General features: G+C 45.1%; 1 protein-coding gene across 1 annotated transcript in view; it reads left to right on the top strand.

Annotated features, from left to right (window-relative positions):
• Window positions 1-598: 598 nt before the first annotated feature.
• LOC115188258 (caskin-1-like) overlaps window positions 599-18,421 on the top strand; it is a gene marked incomplete at both ends in the record, with an annotated part of 58,197 nt that continues 40,374 nt past the window's right edge. The window contains 7 exons of the mRNA XM_029747105.1: window positions 599-831; window positions 4,236-4,333; window positions 4,543-4,688; window positions 12,895-12,990; window positions 13,524-13,645; window positions 14,619-14,727; window positions 17,829-17,937. Coding sequence (XP_029602965.1) covers window positions 599-831; window positions 4,236-4,333; window positions 4,543-4,688; window positions 12,895-12,990; window positions 13,524-13,645; window positions 14,619-14,727; window positions 17,829-17,937 — 913 coding nt within the window. The remainder of the gene's footprint in view (window positions 832-4,235; window positions 4,334-4,542; window positions 4,689-12,894; window positions 12,991-13,523; window positions 13,646-14,618; window positions 14,728-17,828; window positions 17,938-18,421) is intronic.

Here is an 18,421-nt window from a genome sequence, read left to right as displayed (position 1 = left end):
TAATACAGTATGTATGTAGATAGGTGATACAGTAATACAGTATGTATGTAGATAGGTGATACAATAATACAGTGATACAGTATGTATGTAGATAGGTGATACAGTAATACAGTAATACAGTATGTATGTAGATAGGTGATACAGTAATACAGTAATACAGTATGTATGTAGATAGGTGATACAGTAATACAGTAATACAGTATGTATGTAGATAGGTAATACAGTAATACAGTAATACAGTATGTATGTAGATAGGTAATACAGTAATACAGTATGTATGTAGATAGGTGATACAGTAATACAGTAATACAGTATGTATGTAGATAGGTGATACAGTAATACAGTAATACAGTATGTATGTAGATAGGTGATACAGTAATACAGTATGTATGTAGATAGGTGATACAGTAATACAGTATGTATGTAGATAGGTGATACAGTAATACAGTAATACAGTATGTATGTAGATAGGTAATACAGTAATATAGTATGTATGTAGATAGGTGATACAGTAATACAGTAATACAGTATGTATGTAGATAGGTGGTACAGGTGGTGTTCCTGGTTGGACAGGTAGTGTACCTGGGTGGACAGGTAGTGTTCCTGGGTGTACAGGTGTTGTACCTGGGTGGACAGGTGTGTACCTGGGTGGACAGGTGTTGTACCTGCGTGGACAGGTGTTGTACCTGCGTGGACAGGTGTTGTACCTGCGTGGACAGGTGTACCTGCGTGGACATGTGAACCAGGGTACCTGACGTCTCTTTCTGTGTGTGTTTCAGAGTTGCTGGGAGCAGCCAAGAGGGTCAATGTTAACTTCCAGGACGCAGACGGGTGAGTGACATCACAGTCTACATACACAGTCTATACACACAGTCTATACACACAGTCTATACACACAGTCTATATACACAGTCTATACACACAGTCTATATACACAGTCTATACACACAGTCTATACACACAGTCTATATACACAGTCTATACACACAGTCTATACACACAGTCTATATACACAGTCTATACACACAGTCTATATACACAGTCTATATACACAGTCTATACACACAGTCTATACACACAGTCTATACACACAGTCTATATACACAGTCTGTAAACACAGTCTATATACACAGTCTATAAACACAGTCTATAAACACAGTCTATATACACAGTCTATACACACAGTTAATTCACAGTCTATACACAGTCTATACACAGTTTATACTCTTCAGAGATCAATGAGAGAGAGAGACAGAGAGATACAGAGAGAGAGAGATGAAGAGGGAGATTGAGAGACAGAGGGATACAGAGAGAGAGAGATGAAGAGGAAGATTGAGAGACAGAGGGATACAGAGAGAGAGAGATGAAGAGGGAGATTGAGAGACAGAGAGATACAGAGAGAGAGAGATGAAGAGGGAGATTGAGAGACAGAGGGATACAGAGAGAGAGAGATGAAGAGGGAGATTGAGAGACAGAGAGATACAGAGAGAGAGAGATGAAGAGGGAGATTGAGAGACAGAGGGATACAGAGAGAGAGAGATGAAGAGGGAGATTGAGAGACAGAGGGATGAAGAGAGAGAGGGTTAGAGGCTCCAGGGAAGAGGTGTCTTATTATGGGATCTAGGTCACCGTCCCCCCCCCCCCCCCCACACACACCAGTGAGAAGGGATGTAGTTACACAGTAAAGAGATGAGGGATGGTGGTTACAGACCCCACTAGAACTATAGGTTTAATGACTATGGTTACAGACCCCACTAGAACTATAGGTTTAATCACTATGGTTACAGACCCCACTAGAACTATAGGTTTAATCACTATGGTTACAGACCCCACTAGAACTATAGGTTTAATCACTATGGTTACAGACCCCACTAGAACTACAGGTTTAATCACTATGGTTACAGACCCCACTAGAACTATAGGTTTAATCACTATGTTACAGACCCCACTAGAACTATAGGTTTAATCACTATGGTTACGACCCCCACTAGAAACTACAGGTTTAATCACTATGGTTAAAGACCCAACTAGAACTATAGGTTTAATCACTATGGTTACAGACCCCACTAGAACTATAGGTTTAATCACTATGGTTACAGACCCCACTAGAACTACAGGTTTAATTACTATGGTTACAGACCCAACTAGAACTATAGGTTTAATCACTATGGTTACAGACCCCTCTAGAACTATAGGTTTAATCACTATGGTTACAGACCCAACTAGAAACTTATATGAGGTTTAATCACTTATGGTTACAGACCCCACTAGAACTATAGGTTTAATCACTATGGTTACAGACCCCACTAGAACTATAGGTTTAATCACTATGGTTACAGACCCCACTAGAACTATAGGTTTAATCACTATGGTTACAGACCCCACTAGAACTATAGGTTTAATCACTATGGTTACAGACCCAACTAGAACTATAGGTTTAATCACTATGGTTACAGACCCCACTATACTATAGGTTTAATCACCTATGGTTACAGACCCCACTATAGGTTTAATCACTATGGTTACAGACCCACTAGAAATAGGTTTAATCACTATGGTTACAGACCCCCACTAGAACTATAGGTTTAATCACTATGGTTACAGACCCCACTAGAACTATAGGTTTAATCACTATGGTTACAGACCCAACTAGAACTATAGGTTTAATCACTATGGTTACAGACCCCACTAGAACTATAGGTTTAATCACTATGGTTACAGACCCCTCTAGAACTATAGGTTTAATCACTATGGTTACAGACCCCAATAGAACTATAGGTTTAATCACTATGGTTACAGACCCCACTAGAACTACAGGTTTAATCACTATGGTTACAGACCCCACTAGAACTATAGGTTTAATCACTATGGTTACAGACCCCAATAGAACTATAGGTTTAATCACTATGGTTACAGACCCCACTAGAACTACAGGTTTAATCACTATGGTTACAGACCCCAATAGAACTATAGGTTTAATCACTATGGTTACAGACCCCACTATAGGTTTAATCACTATGGTTACAGACCCCACTAGAACTATAGGTTTAATCACTATGGTTACAGACCCCAGTAGAACTATAGGTTTAATCACTATGGTTACAGACCCCACTAGAACTATAGGTTTAATCGCTATGGTTACAGACCCCACTAGAACTATAGGTTTAATTGCTATGGTTACAGACCCCAGTAGAACTATAGGTTTAATCACTATGGTTACAGACCCCAGTAGAACTATAGGTTTAATCACTATGGTTACAGACCCCACTAGAACTATAGGTTTAATCGCTATGGTTACAGACCCCACTAGAACTATAGGTTTAATCGCTATGGTTACAGACCCCACTAGAACTATAGGTTTAATCGCTATGGTTACAGACCCCAGTAGAACTATAGGTTTAATCACTATGGTTACAGACCCCAGTAGAACTATAGGTTTAATCGCTATGGTTACAGACCCCACTAGAACTATAGGTTTAATCGCTATGGTTACAGACCCCACTAGAACTATAGGTTTAATCGCTATGGTTACAGACCCCACTAGAACTATAGGTTTAATCACTATGGTTACAGACCCCACTAGAACTATAGGTTTAATCACTATGGTTACAGACCCCACTAGAACTATAGGTTTAATCACTATGGTTACAGACCCCACTAGAACTATAGGTTTAATCGCTATGGTTACAGACCCCACTAGAACTATAGGTTTAATCGCTATGGTTACAGACCCCACTAGAACTATAGGTTTAATCGCTATGGTTACAGACCCCAGTAGAACTATAGGTTTAATCACTATGGTTACAGACCCCAGTAGAACTATAGGTTTAATCGCTATGGTTACAGACCCCACTAGAACTATAGGTTTAATCGCTATGGTTACAGACCCCACTAGAACTATAGGTTTAATCGCTATGGTTACAGACCCCACTAGAACTATAGGTTTAATCACTATGGTTACAGACCCCACTAGAACTATAGGTTTAATCACTATGGTTACAGACCCCACTAGAACTACAGGTTTAATCACTATGGTTACAGACCCCAATATAACTATAGGTTTAATCACTATGGTTACAGACCCCACTATAGGTTTAATCACTATGGTTACAGACCCCACTAGAACTATAGGTTTAATCACTATGGTTACAGACCCCACTAGATCTATAGGTTTAATCACTATGGTTATAAACCCACTATATGTGTGTGTGCGTGTATTGTGTGTGTGTGTGTAGGTTGTCCCCTCTGCATCATGCTGCTCTGAGCAGCAACAAGGAGCTGATCTCTCTACTGCTGGAGGCCCAGGCCACAGTGGATATTAAGGACCAGAACGGTAACACACACACACACACACACACACACACACACACACACACACACACACACACACACACACACACACACACACACACACACACACACACACACTCACACACACACACACACACTCACACACACACACACTCACACACACACACACACACGCACACACACACCCACCCTCTCTCTCTCTCCATCTTCTCTCTGGTGTATTGTGGGTAGGTATGCGTCCACTGCACTACGCGGCGTGGCAGGGGAAGACTGAGCCAATGAAAATGCTCCTGAAGGCGGGATCATCTGTCAACAGTCAATCAGACGAGGGCCAGATCCCCCTGCACCTATCAGCACAGCACGGACATTACGACGGGGTAACGCCACACACACACACACACACGCGCAACGACACAGACACACAACAACACACACACACAATGACACACACGCAACGACAGACACACACAGAGACACACAAGGACACATCATAAAACATGGTGTTCCTCAGGGATCTATCCTAGGTCCACTGTAGTTTCTGATTGATCTGTTCCTCAGGGTTCTATCCTAGGTCCACTGTAGTTTCTGATTGATCTGTTCCTCAGGGTTCTATCCTAGGTCCACTGTAGTTTCTGATTGATCTGTTCCTCAGGGATCTATTCTAGGTCCACTGTAGTTTCTGATTGATCTGTTCCTCAGGGATCTATTCTAGGTCCACGGTAGTTTCTGATTGATCTGTTCCTCAGGGTTCTATCCTAGGTCCACTGTGGTTTCTGATTGATCTGTTTCTCAGGGTTCTATCCTAGGTCCACTGTAGTTTCTGATTGATCTGTTTCTCAGGGATCTATCCTAGGTCCACTGTAGTTTCTGATTAGATCTGCCAACGACGGTGTTCCTCAGGGATCTATCCTAGGTCCACTGTAGTTTCTGATTAGATCTGTTAACGATGGTGTTCCTCAGGGTCCTATTCTAGGTCCACTGTAGTTTCTGATTGATCTGTTCCTCAGGGATCTATCCTAGGTCCACTGTAGTTTCTGATTGATCTGTTCCTCAGGGTTCTATCCTAGGTCCACTGTAGTTTCTGATTGATCTGTTCCTCAGGGATCTATTCTAGGTCCACTGTAGTTTCTGATTGATCTGTTCCTCAGGGATCTATTCTAGGTCCACTGTAGTTTCTGATTGATCTGTTCCTCAGGGTTCTATCCTAGGTCCACTGTGGTTTCTGATTGATCTGTTTCTCAGGGTTCTATCCTAGGTCCACTGTAGTTTCTGATTAGATCTGCCAACGACGGTGTTCCTCAGGGATCTATCCTAGGTCCACTGTAGTTTCTGATTAGATCTGTTAACGATGGTGTTCCTCAGGGTCCTATCCTAGGTCCACTGTAGTTTCTGATTGATCTGTTCCTCAGGGATCTATCCTAGGTCCACTGTAGTTTCTGATTGATCTGCCAACGACTGAAACAGTTGTTACATATTTAGTCTACAAGGCCCAAGGAGGTGTTCTATATGGCAACGCGGAGTCCCTGGACACGGCCCTTAGCCGGCCCAAGGAGGTGTTCTATATGGCAACGCGGAGTCCCTGGACACGGCCCTTAGCCGGCCCAAGGAGGTGTTCTATATGGCAACGCGGAGTCCCTGGATACGGCCCTTAGCCGGCCCAAGGAGGTGTTCTATACGGCAACGCGGAGTCCCTGGACACGGCCCTTAGCCAGCCCAAGGAGGTGTTCTATATGGCAACGCGGAGTCCCTGGACACGGCCCTTAGCCGGCCCAAGGAGGTGTTCTATACGGCAACGCGGAGTCCCTGGACACGGCCCTTAGCCGGCCCAAGGAGGTGTTCTATACGGCAACGCGGAGTCCCTGGACACGGCCCTTAGCCGGCCCAAGGAGGTGTTCTATATGGCAACGCGGAGTCCCTGGACACGGCCCTTAGCCGGCCCAAGGAGGTGTTCTATACGGCAACGCGGAGTCCCTGGACACGGCCCTTAGCCGGCCCAAGGAGGTGTTCTATAAGGCAACGCGGAGTCCCTGGACACGGCCCTTAGCTGTGGTATATCGGCAATATACCACAAACCCCCCTGAGGTTGACCGTATTGCTATTATAAACTTGGTTACCAACGTAATTAGGGCAGTAAAAATACATGTTTTGTTTTGCAATACCCATTATATACCACGGCTGTCAGCCAATCAGCATTCAGGGTTTTAATCACCCAGTTCATAATACCATTTATACCATGGCGTTGTTGAATACTTTGTTTTCTGATTGGCTCGAAGGGCATTCTAGAGCGTGTATTATTTCCCTATAACACTCAGTATATCAGCACGGTAGAATTCAATGGGCTACTGTTCATTATGTCCTTCCAAGATGGCGAATCCAAGATGGCGAATCCAAGATGGTGCGAATCCAAGATGGCAAATCCAAGATGGCGAATTCAAGATGGTGCGAATCCAAGATGGCGAATCCAAGATGGCGCGAATCCAAGATGGCGAATCCAAGATGGCGAATTCAAGATGGCGAATCCAAGATGGCGCGAATCCAAGATGGCGAATCCAAGATGGCGAATTCAAGATGGTGCGAATCCAAGATGGCGAATCCAAGATGGCGCGAATCAAAGATGGCGAATCCAAGATGGCGAATTCAAGATGGCGAATCCAAGATGGCGCGAATCCAAGATGGCGAATCCAAGATGGCGAATCCAAGATGGCGCGAATCCAAGATGGCGCGAATCCAAGATGGCGAATCCAAGATGGCGAATCCAAGATGGCGCGAATCCAAGATGGCGAATCCAAGATGGCGCGAATCCAAGATGGCGCGAATCCAAGATGGCGAATCCAAGATGGCGAATCCAAGATGGCGAATCCAAGATGGCGAATCCAAGATGGCGCGAATCCAAGATGGTGCGAATCCAAGATGGCGAATCCAAGATGGCGCGAATCCAAGATGGCGAAATCCAAGATGGCGAATCCAAGATGTCGAATCCAAGATGTCGAATCCAAGATGGCGCGAATCCAAGATGGCAAATCCAAGATGGCGCGAATCCAAGATGGCGAATCCAAAATGGCGAATCCAAGATGGCGTAGCAGTCAGGCGTCTTCATCTTTGTCCCGTCGTGTCCCTTGTATATATCTTTTTACATCCTTTTTCTTCACATATCTTTAAAAAATATATATTTTTCCTAAACCTTAACTTCTAACTCACTTCTAACTTAACTCTCCTGCAACCAGCCTCACCCAATGTGCCGTAGACCTGTTTTTTTTCTCTAAAAGTATTTCTATTTACTTCGGGATCTGGAATCCCTCAACTGAAGCTAGCCAGCTAACTAGCTACCAGCTATCAGTTAGCAAACCACTGCTAGCAGCCAGCTAACTAGCTACCAGCTATCAGTTAGCAAACCACTGCTAGCAGCCAGCTAACTACCTACCAGCTATCAGTTAGCAAACAACTGCTAGCAGCCAGCTAACTACCTACCAGCTATCAGTCAGCAAACCACTGCTAGCAGCCAGCTAACTAGCTACCAGCTATCAGTTAGCAAACCACTGCTAGCGGTCATCAGCTAACCTTTAGCTCGGAAAGCTCTCGCCGGTTCGTACAATCGTGACTCAAACCAAAGCATAACGGACCTATTTTCATTCTCTCCATATCCCCGGATTCCTACCGCAAACTCGGAAAACTTTTCATCTTGATCTTCGCAACTAGCTAACCGCGATCCCGGGTGACTACTCCTGGCTAACGTTTCCATCCCGGAGCAAGCACCAATTAGCCTGAAGCTAGCTCGGCCAGGGCTCCTGGGCTACAATATCCGAACCCCTTCTACTGCCGGTATGGGGCACCACGGAACCGATCCTCTACGACTGTTTGAGCTGCTTTTGAAAGCAAAAGTCGAATTGAAAACATTATTGGCATTGTCGAATTCGATTTTCATAAAAGCAAGCTAGGACTGATGGTTTGGTTAGCTAAACTAACACGTCTGTTTGTTTGGTTACCACAGCAACTACTGTAGATATCTAGAAAACTACTGTAGCTAACTAGTAAACTACTGTAGTTATCTAGTAAACCACTGTAGTTATCTAGTAAACTACTGTAGTTATCTGTAGCTACCTAGTAAACTACTGTAGTTATCTGGTAAACTACTGTAGTTATCTAGTAAACTACTGTAGTTATCTAGTAAACTACTGTAGTTATCTAGTAAACTACTGTAGTTATCTGGTAAACTACTGTAGTTATCTGGTTAACTACTGTAGTTATCTAGTAAACTACTGTAGTTATCTAGTAAACTACTGTAGTTATCTAGTAAACTACTGTAGTTATCTGTAGTTATCTAGTAAACTACTGTAGTTATCTGTAGTTATCTAGTAAACTACTGTAGTTATCTAGTAAACTACTGTAGTTATCTGGTAAATTACTGTAGTTATCTAGTAAACTACTGTAGTTATGTAGTAAACTACTGTAGTTATTTAGTAAACTACTGTAGTTATCTGTAGTTATCTAGTAAACTACTGTAGTTATCTAGTAAACTACTGTAGTTATCTGGTAAACTACTGTAGATATCTGTAGTTATCTAGTAAACCACTGTAGTTATCTAGAAAACTACTGTAGTTATCTGGTAAACTACTGTAGTTATCTGTAGTTATCTAGTAAACTACTGTTCAGTCTGAGATGTTGCTTCAGCACCAGTCTAACCCGTGTATCTCTCTGTGTTCAGTCTGAGATGTTGCTGCAGCACCAGTCTAACCCGTGTATCTCTCTCTATCTCTCTCTGTGTTCAGTCTGAGATGCTGCTGCAGCACCAGTCTAAAGCGTGTATCTATCTCTATCTCTCTCTCTGTGTTCAGTCTGAGATGCTGCTGCAGCACCAGTCTAACCCGTGTATCTCTCTCTATCTCTCTCTCTGTGTTCAGTCTGAGATGTTGCTGCAGCACCAGTCTAACCCGTGTATCTCTCTCTATCTCTCTCTCTGTGTTCAGTCTGAGATGCTGCTGCAGCACCAGTCTAACCCGTGTATCTCTCTCTATCTCTCTCTCTGTGTTCAGTCTGAGATGTTGCTGCAGCACCAGTCTAACCCGTGTATCTCTCTCTATCTCTCTCTCTGTGTTCAGTCTGAGATGCTACTGCAGCACCAGTCTAACCCGTGTATCTCTCTCTATCTCTCTCTCTGTGTTCAGTCTGAGATGTTGCTGCAGCACCAGTCTAACCCGTGTATCTCTCTCTATCTCTCTCTCTGTGTTCAGTCTGAGATGTTGCTGCAGCACCAGTCTAACCCGTGTATCTCTCTCTATCTCTCTCTCTGTGTTCAGTCTGAGATGCTACTGCAGCACCAGTCTAACCCGTGTATCTCTCTCTATCTCTCTCTCTGTGTTCAGTCTGAGATGTTGCTGCAGCACCAGTCTAACCCGTGTATCTCTCTCTATCTCTCTCTCTGTGTTCAGTCTGAGATGCTGCTGCAGCACCAGTCTAACCCGTGTATCTCTCTCTATCTCTCTCTGTGTTCAGTCTGAGATGCTGCTGCAGCACCAGTCTAACCCGTGTATCTCTCTATCTCTCTCTCTGTGTTCAGTCTGAGATGTTGCTGCAGCACCAGTCTAACCCGTGTATCTCTCTCTCTCTGTGTTCAGTCTGAGATGCTGCTGCAGCACCAGTCTAATCCGTGTATCTCTCTCTATCTCTCTGTGTGTTCAGTCTGAGATGCTGCTGCAGCACCAGTCTAACCCATGTATCTCTCTCGATCTCTCTCTCTGTTTTCAGTCTGAGATGCTGCTGCAGCACCAGTCTAACCCGTGTATCTCTCTCTATCTCTCTCTCTGTGTTCAGTCTGAGATGCTGCTGCAGGACCAGTCTAACCCGTGTATCTCTCTATCTCTCTGTGTTCAGTCTGAGATGCTGCTGCAGCACCAGTCTAACCCGTGTATCTCTCTCTGTGTTCAGTCTGAGATGCTGCTGCAGCACCAGTCTAACCCGTGTATCTCTCTATCTCTGTGTTCAGTCTGAGATGTTGCTGCAGCACCAGTCTAACCCGTGTATCTCTCTCTCTGTGTTCAGTCTGAGATGCTGCTGCAGCAACAGTCTAACCCGTGTATCTCTCTCTATCTCTCTCTGTGTTCAGTCTGAGATGTTGCTGCAGCACCAGTCTAACCCGTGTATCTCTCTCTGTGTTCAGTCTGAGATGTTGCTGCAGCACCAGTCTAACCCATGTATCTCTCTATCTCTCTGTGTTCAGTCTGAGATGCTGCTGCAGCACCAGTCTAACCCGTGTATCTCTCTCTGTGTTCAGTCTGAGATGTTGCTGCAGCACCAGTCTAACCCATTTATCTCTCTCTCTGTGTTCAGTCTGAGATGCTGCTGCAGCACCAGTCTAACCCGTGTATCTCTCTCTCTATCTCTCTCTCTGTGTTCAGTCTGAGATGCTGCTGCAGCACCAGTCTAACCCGTGTATCTCTCTATCTCTCTGTGTTCAGTCTGAGATGCTGCTGCAGCACCAGTCTAACCCGTGTATCTCTCTCTGTGTTTCAGTCTGAGATGCTGCTGCAGCACCAGTCTAACCCGTGTATCTCTCTATCTCTCTGTGTTCAGTCTGAGATGTTGCTGCAGCACCAGTCTAACCCGTGTATCTCTCTCTCTGTGTTCAGTCTGAGATGCTGCTGCAGCACCAGTCTAACCCGTGTATCTCTCTCTATCTCTCTCTGTGTTCAGTCTGAGATGTTGCTGCAGCACCAGTCTAACCCATGTATCTCTCTCTATCTCTCTCTGTGTTCAGTCTGAGATGTTGCTGCAGCACCAGTCTAACCCATGTATCTCTCTATCTCTCTGTGTTCAGTCTGAGATGCTGCTGCAGCACCAGTCTAACCCGTGTATCTCTCTCTGTGTTCAGTCTGAGATGTTGCTGCAGCACCAGTCTAACCCGTGTATCTCTCTCTCTGTGTTTAGTCTGAGATGCTGCTGCAGCACCAGTCTAACCCGTGTATCTCTCTCTATCTCTCTCTCTGTGTTCAGTCTGAGATGCTGCTGCAGCACCAGTTTAACCCGTGTATCTCTCTCTCTGTGTTCAGTCTGAGATGTTGCTGCAGCACCAGTCTAACCCGTGTATCTCTCTCTCTGTGTTCAGTCTGAGATGCTGCTGCAGCACCAGTCTAACCCGTGTATCTCTCTCTATCTCTCTCTCTGTGTTCAGTCTGAGATGTTGCTGCACCACCAGTCTAACCCGTGTATTTCTCTCTGTGTTCAGTCTGAGATACTGCTGCAGCACCAGTCTAACCCGTGTATCTCTCTCTGTGTTCAGTCTGAGATGCTGCTGCAGCACCAGTCTAACCCGTGTATCTCTCTCTGTGTTCAGTCTGAGATGCTGCTGCAGCACCAGTCTAACACGTGTATCTCTCTCTGTGTTCAGTCTGAGATGCTGCTGCAGCACCAGTCTAACCCGTGTATCTCTCTCTGTGTTCAGTCTGAGATGCTGCTGCTGCACCAGTCTAACCCGTGTATCTCTCTCTCTGTGTTCAGTCTGAGATGCTGCTGCAGCACCAGTCTAACCCGTGTATCTCTCTCTGTGTTCAGTCTGAGATGCTGCTGCAGCACCAGTCTAACCCGTGTATCTCTCTCTATCTCTCTCTGTGTTCAGTCTGAGATGTTGCTGCAGCACCAGTCTAACCCTTGTATCTCTCTCTATCTCTCTCTCTGTGTGTTCAGTCTGAGATGCTGCTGCAGCACCAGTCTAACCCGTGTATCTCTCTATCTATCTCTGTGTGTTCAGTCTGAGATGCTGCTGCAGCACCAGTCTAACCCATGTATCTCTCTGTGTTCATTCTGAGATGCTGCTGCAGCACCAGTCTAACCCGTGTATCTCTCTCTCTGTGTTCAATCTGAGATGCTGCTGCAGCACCAGTCTAATCCGTGTATCTCTCTCTCTGTGTTCAGTCTGAGATGCTGCTGCAGCACCAGTCTAACCCGTGTATCTCTCTCTCTGTGTGTTCAGTCTGAGATGCTGCTGCAGCACCAGTCTAACCCGTGTATCTCTCTCTCTGTGTGTTCAGTCTGAGATGCTGCTGCAGCACCAGTCTAACCCATGTATCTCTCTCTCTCTGTGTTCAGTCTGAGATGCTGCTGCAGCACCAGTCTAACCCGTGTATCTCTCTGTGTTCAGTCTGAGATGCTGCTGCAGCACCAGTCTAACCCGTGTATCTCTCTCTCTGTGTGTTCAGTCTGAGATGCTGCTGCAGCACCAGTGTAACCCGTGTATCTCTCTCTCTGTGTGTTCAGTCTGAGATGCTGCTGCAGCACCAGTCTAACCCGTGTATCTCTCTCTCTCTGTGTTCAGTCTGAGATGCTGCTGCAGCACCAGTCTAACCCATGTATCTCTCTCTCTCTGTGTTCAGTCTGAGATGCTGCTGCAGCACCAGTCTAACCCGTGTATCTCTCTCTCTCTGTGTTCAGTCTGAGATGCTGCTGCAGCACCAGTCTAACCCGTGTATCTCTCTCTGTGTTCAGTCTGAGATGCTGCTGCAGCACCAGTCTAACCCGTGTATCTCTCTCTGTGTTCAGTCTGAGATGCTGCTGCAGCACCAGTCTAACCCGTGTATCTCTCTCTGTGTTTAGTCAGAGATGCTGCTGCAGCACCAGTCTAACCCGTGTATCTCCGACACGGCCGGTAAAACTCCACTTGACCTGGCCTGTGAATTTGGACGAGTGGCGGTGAGTCTCAGTCTGTATACACATATAGTGTATAATGTGTAGTACCCTCAGTAGTGATGTGTGTATAATGTGTAGTACCCTCAGTAGTAACGTGTGTATAATGTGTATAATGTGTAGTACCCTCAGTAGTAATGTGTGTATAATGTGTAGTACCCTCAGTAGTAACGTGTGTATAATGTGCAGTACCCTCAGTAGTAACGTGTGTATAATGTGTAGTACCCTCAGTAGTAACGTGTGTATAATGTGCAGTACCCTCAGTAGTAACGTGTGTATAATGTGTATAATGTGTAGTACCCTCAGTAGTAACGTGTGTATAATGTGTATAATGTGCAGTACCCTCAGTAGTAACGTGTGTATAATGTGCAGTACCCTCAGTAGTAACGTGTGTATAATGTGCAGTACCCTCAGTAGTAATGTGTGTATAATGTGCAGTACCCTCAGTAGTAACGTGTGTATAATGTGCAGTACCATCAGTAGTAATGTGTGTATAATGTGCAGTACCCTCAGTAGTAATGTGTGTATAATGTTTTCAGGTCGTCCAGCTGCTCCTCAGCAGTAACGTTTGCGCGGCGATGATCGAGCCGAAGCCGTCCAATCAGAACGGAGTCTCTCCTCTTCACCTGGCCGCCAAGAACGGGCACATCGACGTCATACGGTCAGGACATGACGTCATCGCTGACTTCATCGTCATCACTCTGACATCATCACCACCATTCTGACATCATCATCACCACTCTGACATCATCATCATCACTCTGACATCATCATCACTCTGACATCACCACTCTGACATCATCACTCTGACATCGTCATCATCACTCTGACATCATAACCACTCTGACATCCTCACCCTCTGACATCATTACCCTCTGACATCATCATCACTCTGACACTATCACCACTCTGACATCATCAACACCACTCTGACATCATCACCACTCTGATATCATCGTCACCACTCTGACATCATCATCACCACTCTGACATCATTGTCATCACTCTGACATCGTCATCATCACTCTGACATCATCATCACCACTCTGACATCATCATAATCACTCTGACATCATCACCAATCTGACATCATCATCACCACTCTGACATCATCACCACTCTGACATTAACTGTGTGTGTGTGTGTGTGTGTGTGTGTGTGTGTGTGTGTGTGTGTGTGTGTGTGTGTAATGTGTGTGTGTGTGTCTGTGTGTGTGTGTGTGTGTGTGTGTGTGTGTGTGTGTGTGTCTGTGTGTGTGTGTGTGTATGTGTGTGAGTGTGTGTCTGTGTCTGTGTGTGTGTGTGTGTCTGTGTGTGTGTGTCTGTGTCTGTGTGTGTGTGTGTGTGTGTGTGTGTGTGTGTGTGTGTGTGTGTGTGTGTGTATGTGTCTGTGTCTGTGTGTGTGTCTGTGGGTGTGTGTGTCTGTGTGTGTGTGTCTGTGTGTGTGTGTGTGTGTGTGTGTGTGTGTGTGTGTGTGTGTGTGTGTGTGTGTGTGTCTGTGGGTGTGTGTGTGTGTGTGTGTGTGTGGTGTGTGTGTGTGTGTGTGTGTGTGGTGTGTGTGTGGTGTGTGTGTGTGTGTGTGTGTGTGTGTGTGTGTGTGTGGTGTGTGTGTGTGTGTGTGTGTGTGGGTGTCAGTCTGCTGATTCTAGCAGGTATAGACATTAACAGCCAATCAGAGTCGGGGACGGCGCTGCACCAGGCAGCTCTCTGTGGAAAGACTGAGGTGGTGAGACTCCTGTTGGATGTGAGTACAACTATAACTACTATAACTACTATAACTAGTATAACTAGTATAACTAGTATAACTAGTACTACTATAACTACTATAACTACTATAACTAGTATAACTAGTATAACTATAACTACTATAACTACTATAACTACTATAACTAGTACTACTATAACTACTATAACTACTATAACTAGTATAACTATAACTACTATAACTACTATAACTATACAACTATAACTACTATAACTACTACAACTATAACTACTATAACTAGTACAACTATAACTACTATAACTACTATAACTACTATAACTACTATAACTACTATAACTAGTACTACTATAACTACTATAACTACTATAACTAGTACAAATATAACTACTATAACTAGTATAACAACTATAACTACTATAACTACTATAACTAGTACTACTATAACTACTATAACAACTATAACTACTATAACTAGTATAACTAGTATAACTAGTATAACTATAACTACTATAACTACTATAACTACTATAACTACTATAACTAGTACTACTATAACTACTATAACTACTATAACTACTATAACTAGTATAACTATAACTACTATAACTACTATAACTACTATAACTATACAACTATAACTACTATAACTACTACAACTATAACTACTAAAACTAGTACAACTATAACTACTATAACTACTATAACTACTATAACTAGTACTACTATAACTACTATAACTAGTACTACTATAACTACTATAACTACTATAACTAGTACAACTATAACTACTATAACTAGTATAACTACTATAACTACTATAACAACTATAACTACTATAACTACTATAACTAGTACTACTATAACTACTATAACTACTATAACTACTATAACTACTATAACTACTATAACTATAACTAGTACAACTATAACTACTATAACTACTATAACTAGTACAACTATAACTACTATAACTACTATAACTACTATAACTACTATAACTAGTACAACTATAACTACTATAACTAGTACTACAATAACTACTATAACTACTATAACTACTATAACTACTATAACTAGTACTACTATAACTACTATAACTAGTACTACTATAACTACTATAACTACTATAACTACTATAACTAGTACAACTATAACTACTATAACTACTATAACTAGTACAACTATAACTACTATAACTACTATAACTATTACTACTATAACTACTATAACTACTATAACTACTATAACTAGTACAACTAGTACAACTAGTACAACTATAACTACTATAACTACTATAACTACTATAACTACTACTCTAGCCCCTGACCTCTAGCCCTGATCTCTAGCCCTGACCTCTAGCCCTGACCTCTAGCCCTGACCTCTAGCCCTGACCTCTAGCCCTGACCTCTAGCCCTCTAGCCCTCTAGCCCTGACCTCTAGCCCTCTAGCCCTGACCTCTAGCCCTGACCTCTAGCCCTCTAGCCCTGACCTCTAGCCCTCTAGCCCTGACCTCTAGCCCTGACCTCTAGCCCTCTAGCTCTGACCTCTAGCCCTGACCTCTAGCCCTGACCTCTAGCCCTGACCCCTAGCCCTGACCTCTAGCCCTGACCTCTAGCCCTGACCTCTAGCCCTGACCTCTAGCCCTGACCTCTAGCCCTCTAGCCCTGACCTCTAGCCCTCTAGCCCTGACCTCTAGCCCTGACCTCTAGCCCTGACCTCTAGCCCTCTAGCCCGGACCTCTAGCCCTCTAGCCCTGACCTCTAGCCCTGACCTCTAGCCCTGATCTCTGGCCCTGACCTCTAACCCTGACCTCTAGCCCTGACTTCTAGCCCTCTAGCCCTGACCTCTAGCCCTGACCTCTAGCCCTGACCTCTAGCCCTCTAGCCCTGACCTCTAGCCCTGACCTCTAGCCCTGACCTCTAGCCCTGACCCCTAGCCCTGACCTCTAGCCCTCTAGCTCTGATCTCTAGCCCTGACCCCTAGCCCTGACCTCTAGCCCTGACTTCTAGCCCTCTAGCTCTGATCTCTAGCCCTGACCTCTAGCCCTGACCTCTAGCCCTGACCTCTAGCCCTGACCTCTAGCCCTCTAGCCCTGACCTCTAGCCCTGATCTCTAGCCCTGACCTCTAGCCCTGACCTCTAGCCCTGACCTCTAGCCCTCTAGCCCTGACCTCTAGCCCTCTAGCCCTGACCTCTAGCCCTCTAGCCCTGACCTCTAGCCCTGACCTCTAGCCCTGACCTCTAGCCCTGACCTCTTGCCCCTGACCTCTAGCCCCTGACCTCTAGCCCCTGACCTCTAGCCCCTGACCTCTAGCCCTGACCTCTAGCCCTGACCCCTAGCCCTGACCTCTAGCCCTGATCTCTAGCCCTGACCTCTTGCCCTGACCTCTAGCCCTGACCTCTAGCCCTGATCTCTAGCCCTGACCTCTAGTCCTGACCCCTAGCCCTGACCCCTAGCCCTGATCTCTAACCCTCTAGCCCTGACCCCTAGCCCTGACCTCTAGCCCTGACCCCTAGCCCTGACCTCTAGCCCTGACCCCTAGCCCTGACCTCTAGCCCTGACCTCTAGCCCTGATCTCTAGCCCTCTAGCCCTGACCTCTAGCCCTGACCTCTAGCCCTGACCCCTAGCCTTGACCTCTAGCCCTGTAACCCTTTATGTGGTGCTCCTAGATTGTATGTGGTGCTCCTAGATTGTATGTGGTGCTCCTAGATTTTATGTGGTGTTCCTAGATTTGTATGTGGTGCTCCTAGATTGTATGTGGTGCTCCTAGATTGTATGTGGTGCTCCTAGATTGTATGTGGTGCTCCTAGATTGTATGTGGTGCTCATAGATTGTATGTGGTGCTCCTAGATTGTATGTGGTGCTCCTAGATTGTATGTGGTGCTCCTAGATTGTATGTGGTGCTCCTAGATTGTATGTAGTGCTCCTAGATTGTATGTGGTGCTCCTATATTTTATGTGGTGCTCCTAGATTTGATGTGGTGCTCCTAGATTTGATGTGGTGCTCCTAAAGTTGGGAGCATCAGCACTACCAATGAAAAACAAAATGTTAATTTTTGAGCCTTGGATGTATTGCCAATGTTTTTGATTGATTGATTATTGGTTATTGATCCCTTCAGAGCGGTATCGGCGCGGGGGTGAGGAACACTCTGTGTCAGACGGCTCTCGACATCGTTAACCAGTTCACCGCCACGCAGGCCAGCCGAGAGATCAAACAGCTGCTGAGAGGTAACCCCTAACCCCTAACCCCTAACCCCCTAACCCTTAACCCCTAACCTCTAACCCCTAACCCCTAACCTCTAACCCCTAACCCCTAACCCCTAACCTCTAACCCCTAACCCCTAACCCCCTAACCCCTAACCTCTAACCCCTAACCCCTAACCTCTAACCCCTAATCCCTAACCTCTAACCCCTAACCCCTATCCCCTAACATCTAACCCCTATCCCCTGAACTCTAACCCCTAACCCCTAACCTCTAACCCCTAACCCCTAACCTCTAACCCCTAACCTCTAACCTCTAACCCCTAACCCCTATCCCCTGAACTCTAACCCCTAACCCCTAACCTCTAACCCCTAACCCCTAACTCCTAGCCCCTAACCCCTAACCCCTAACCTCTAACCTCTATCCCTTAACCCCTAACCCATAATCTCTAACCTCTAACCCCTAACCCCTAACCCCTAACCTCTAACCCCTGAACTCTAACTTCTATCC

This window comes from Salmo trutta, unplaced genomic scaffold (genome assembly GCF_901001165.1).
Source record: "Salmo trutta unplaced genomic scaffold, fSalTru1.1, whole genome shotgun sequence".
Lineage (NCBI taxonomy): Eukaryota > Metazoa > Chordata > Actinopteri > Salmoniformes > Salmonidae > Salmo > Salmo trutta.
Note: the sequence above shows the minus strand (reverse complement) of the source record. Positions and strands in the feature narration are given on the sequence as shown.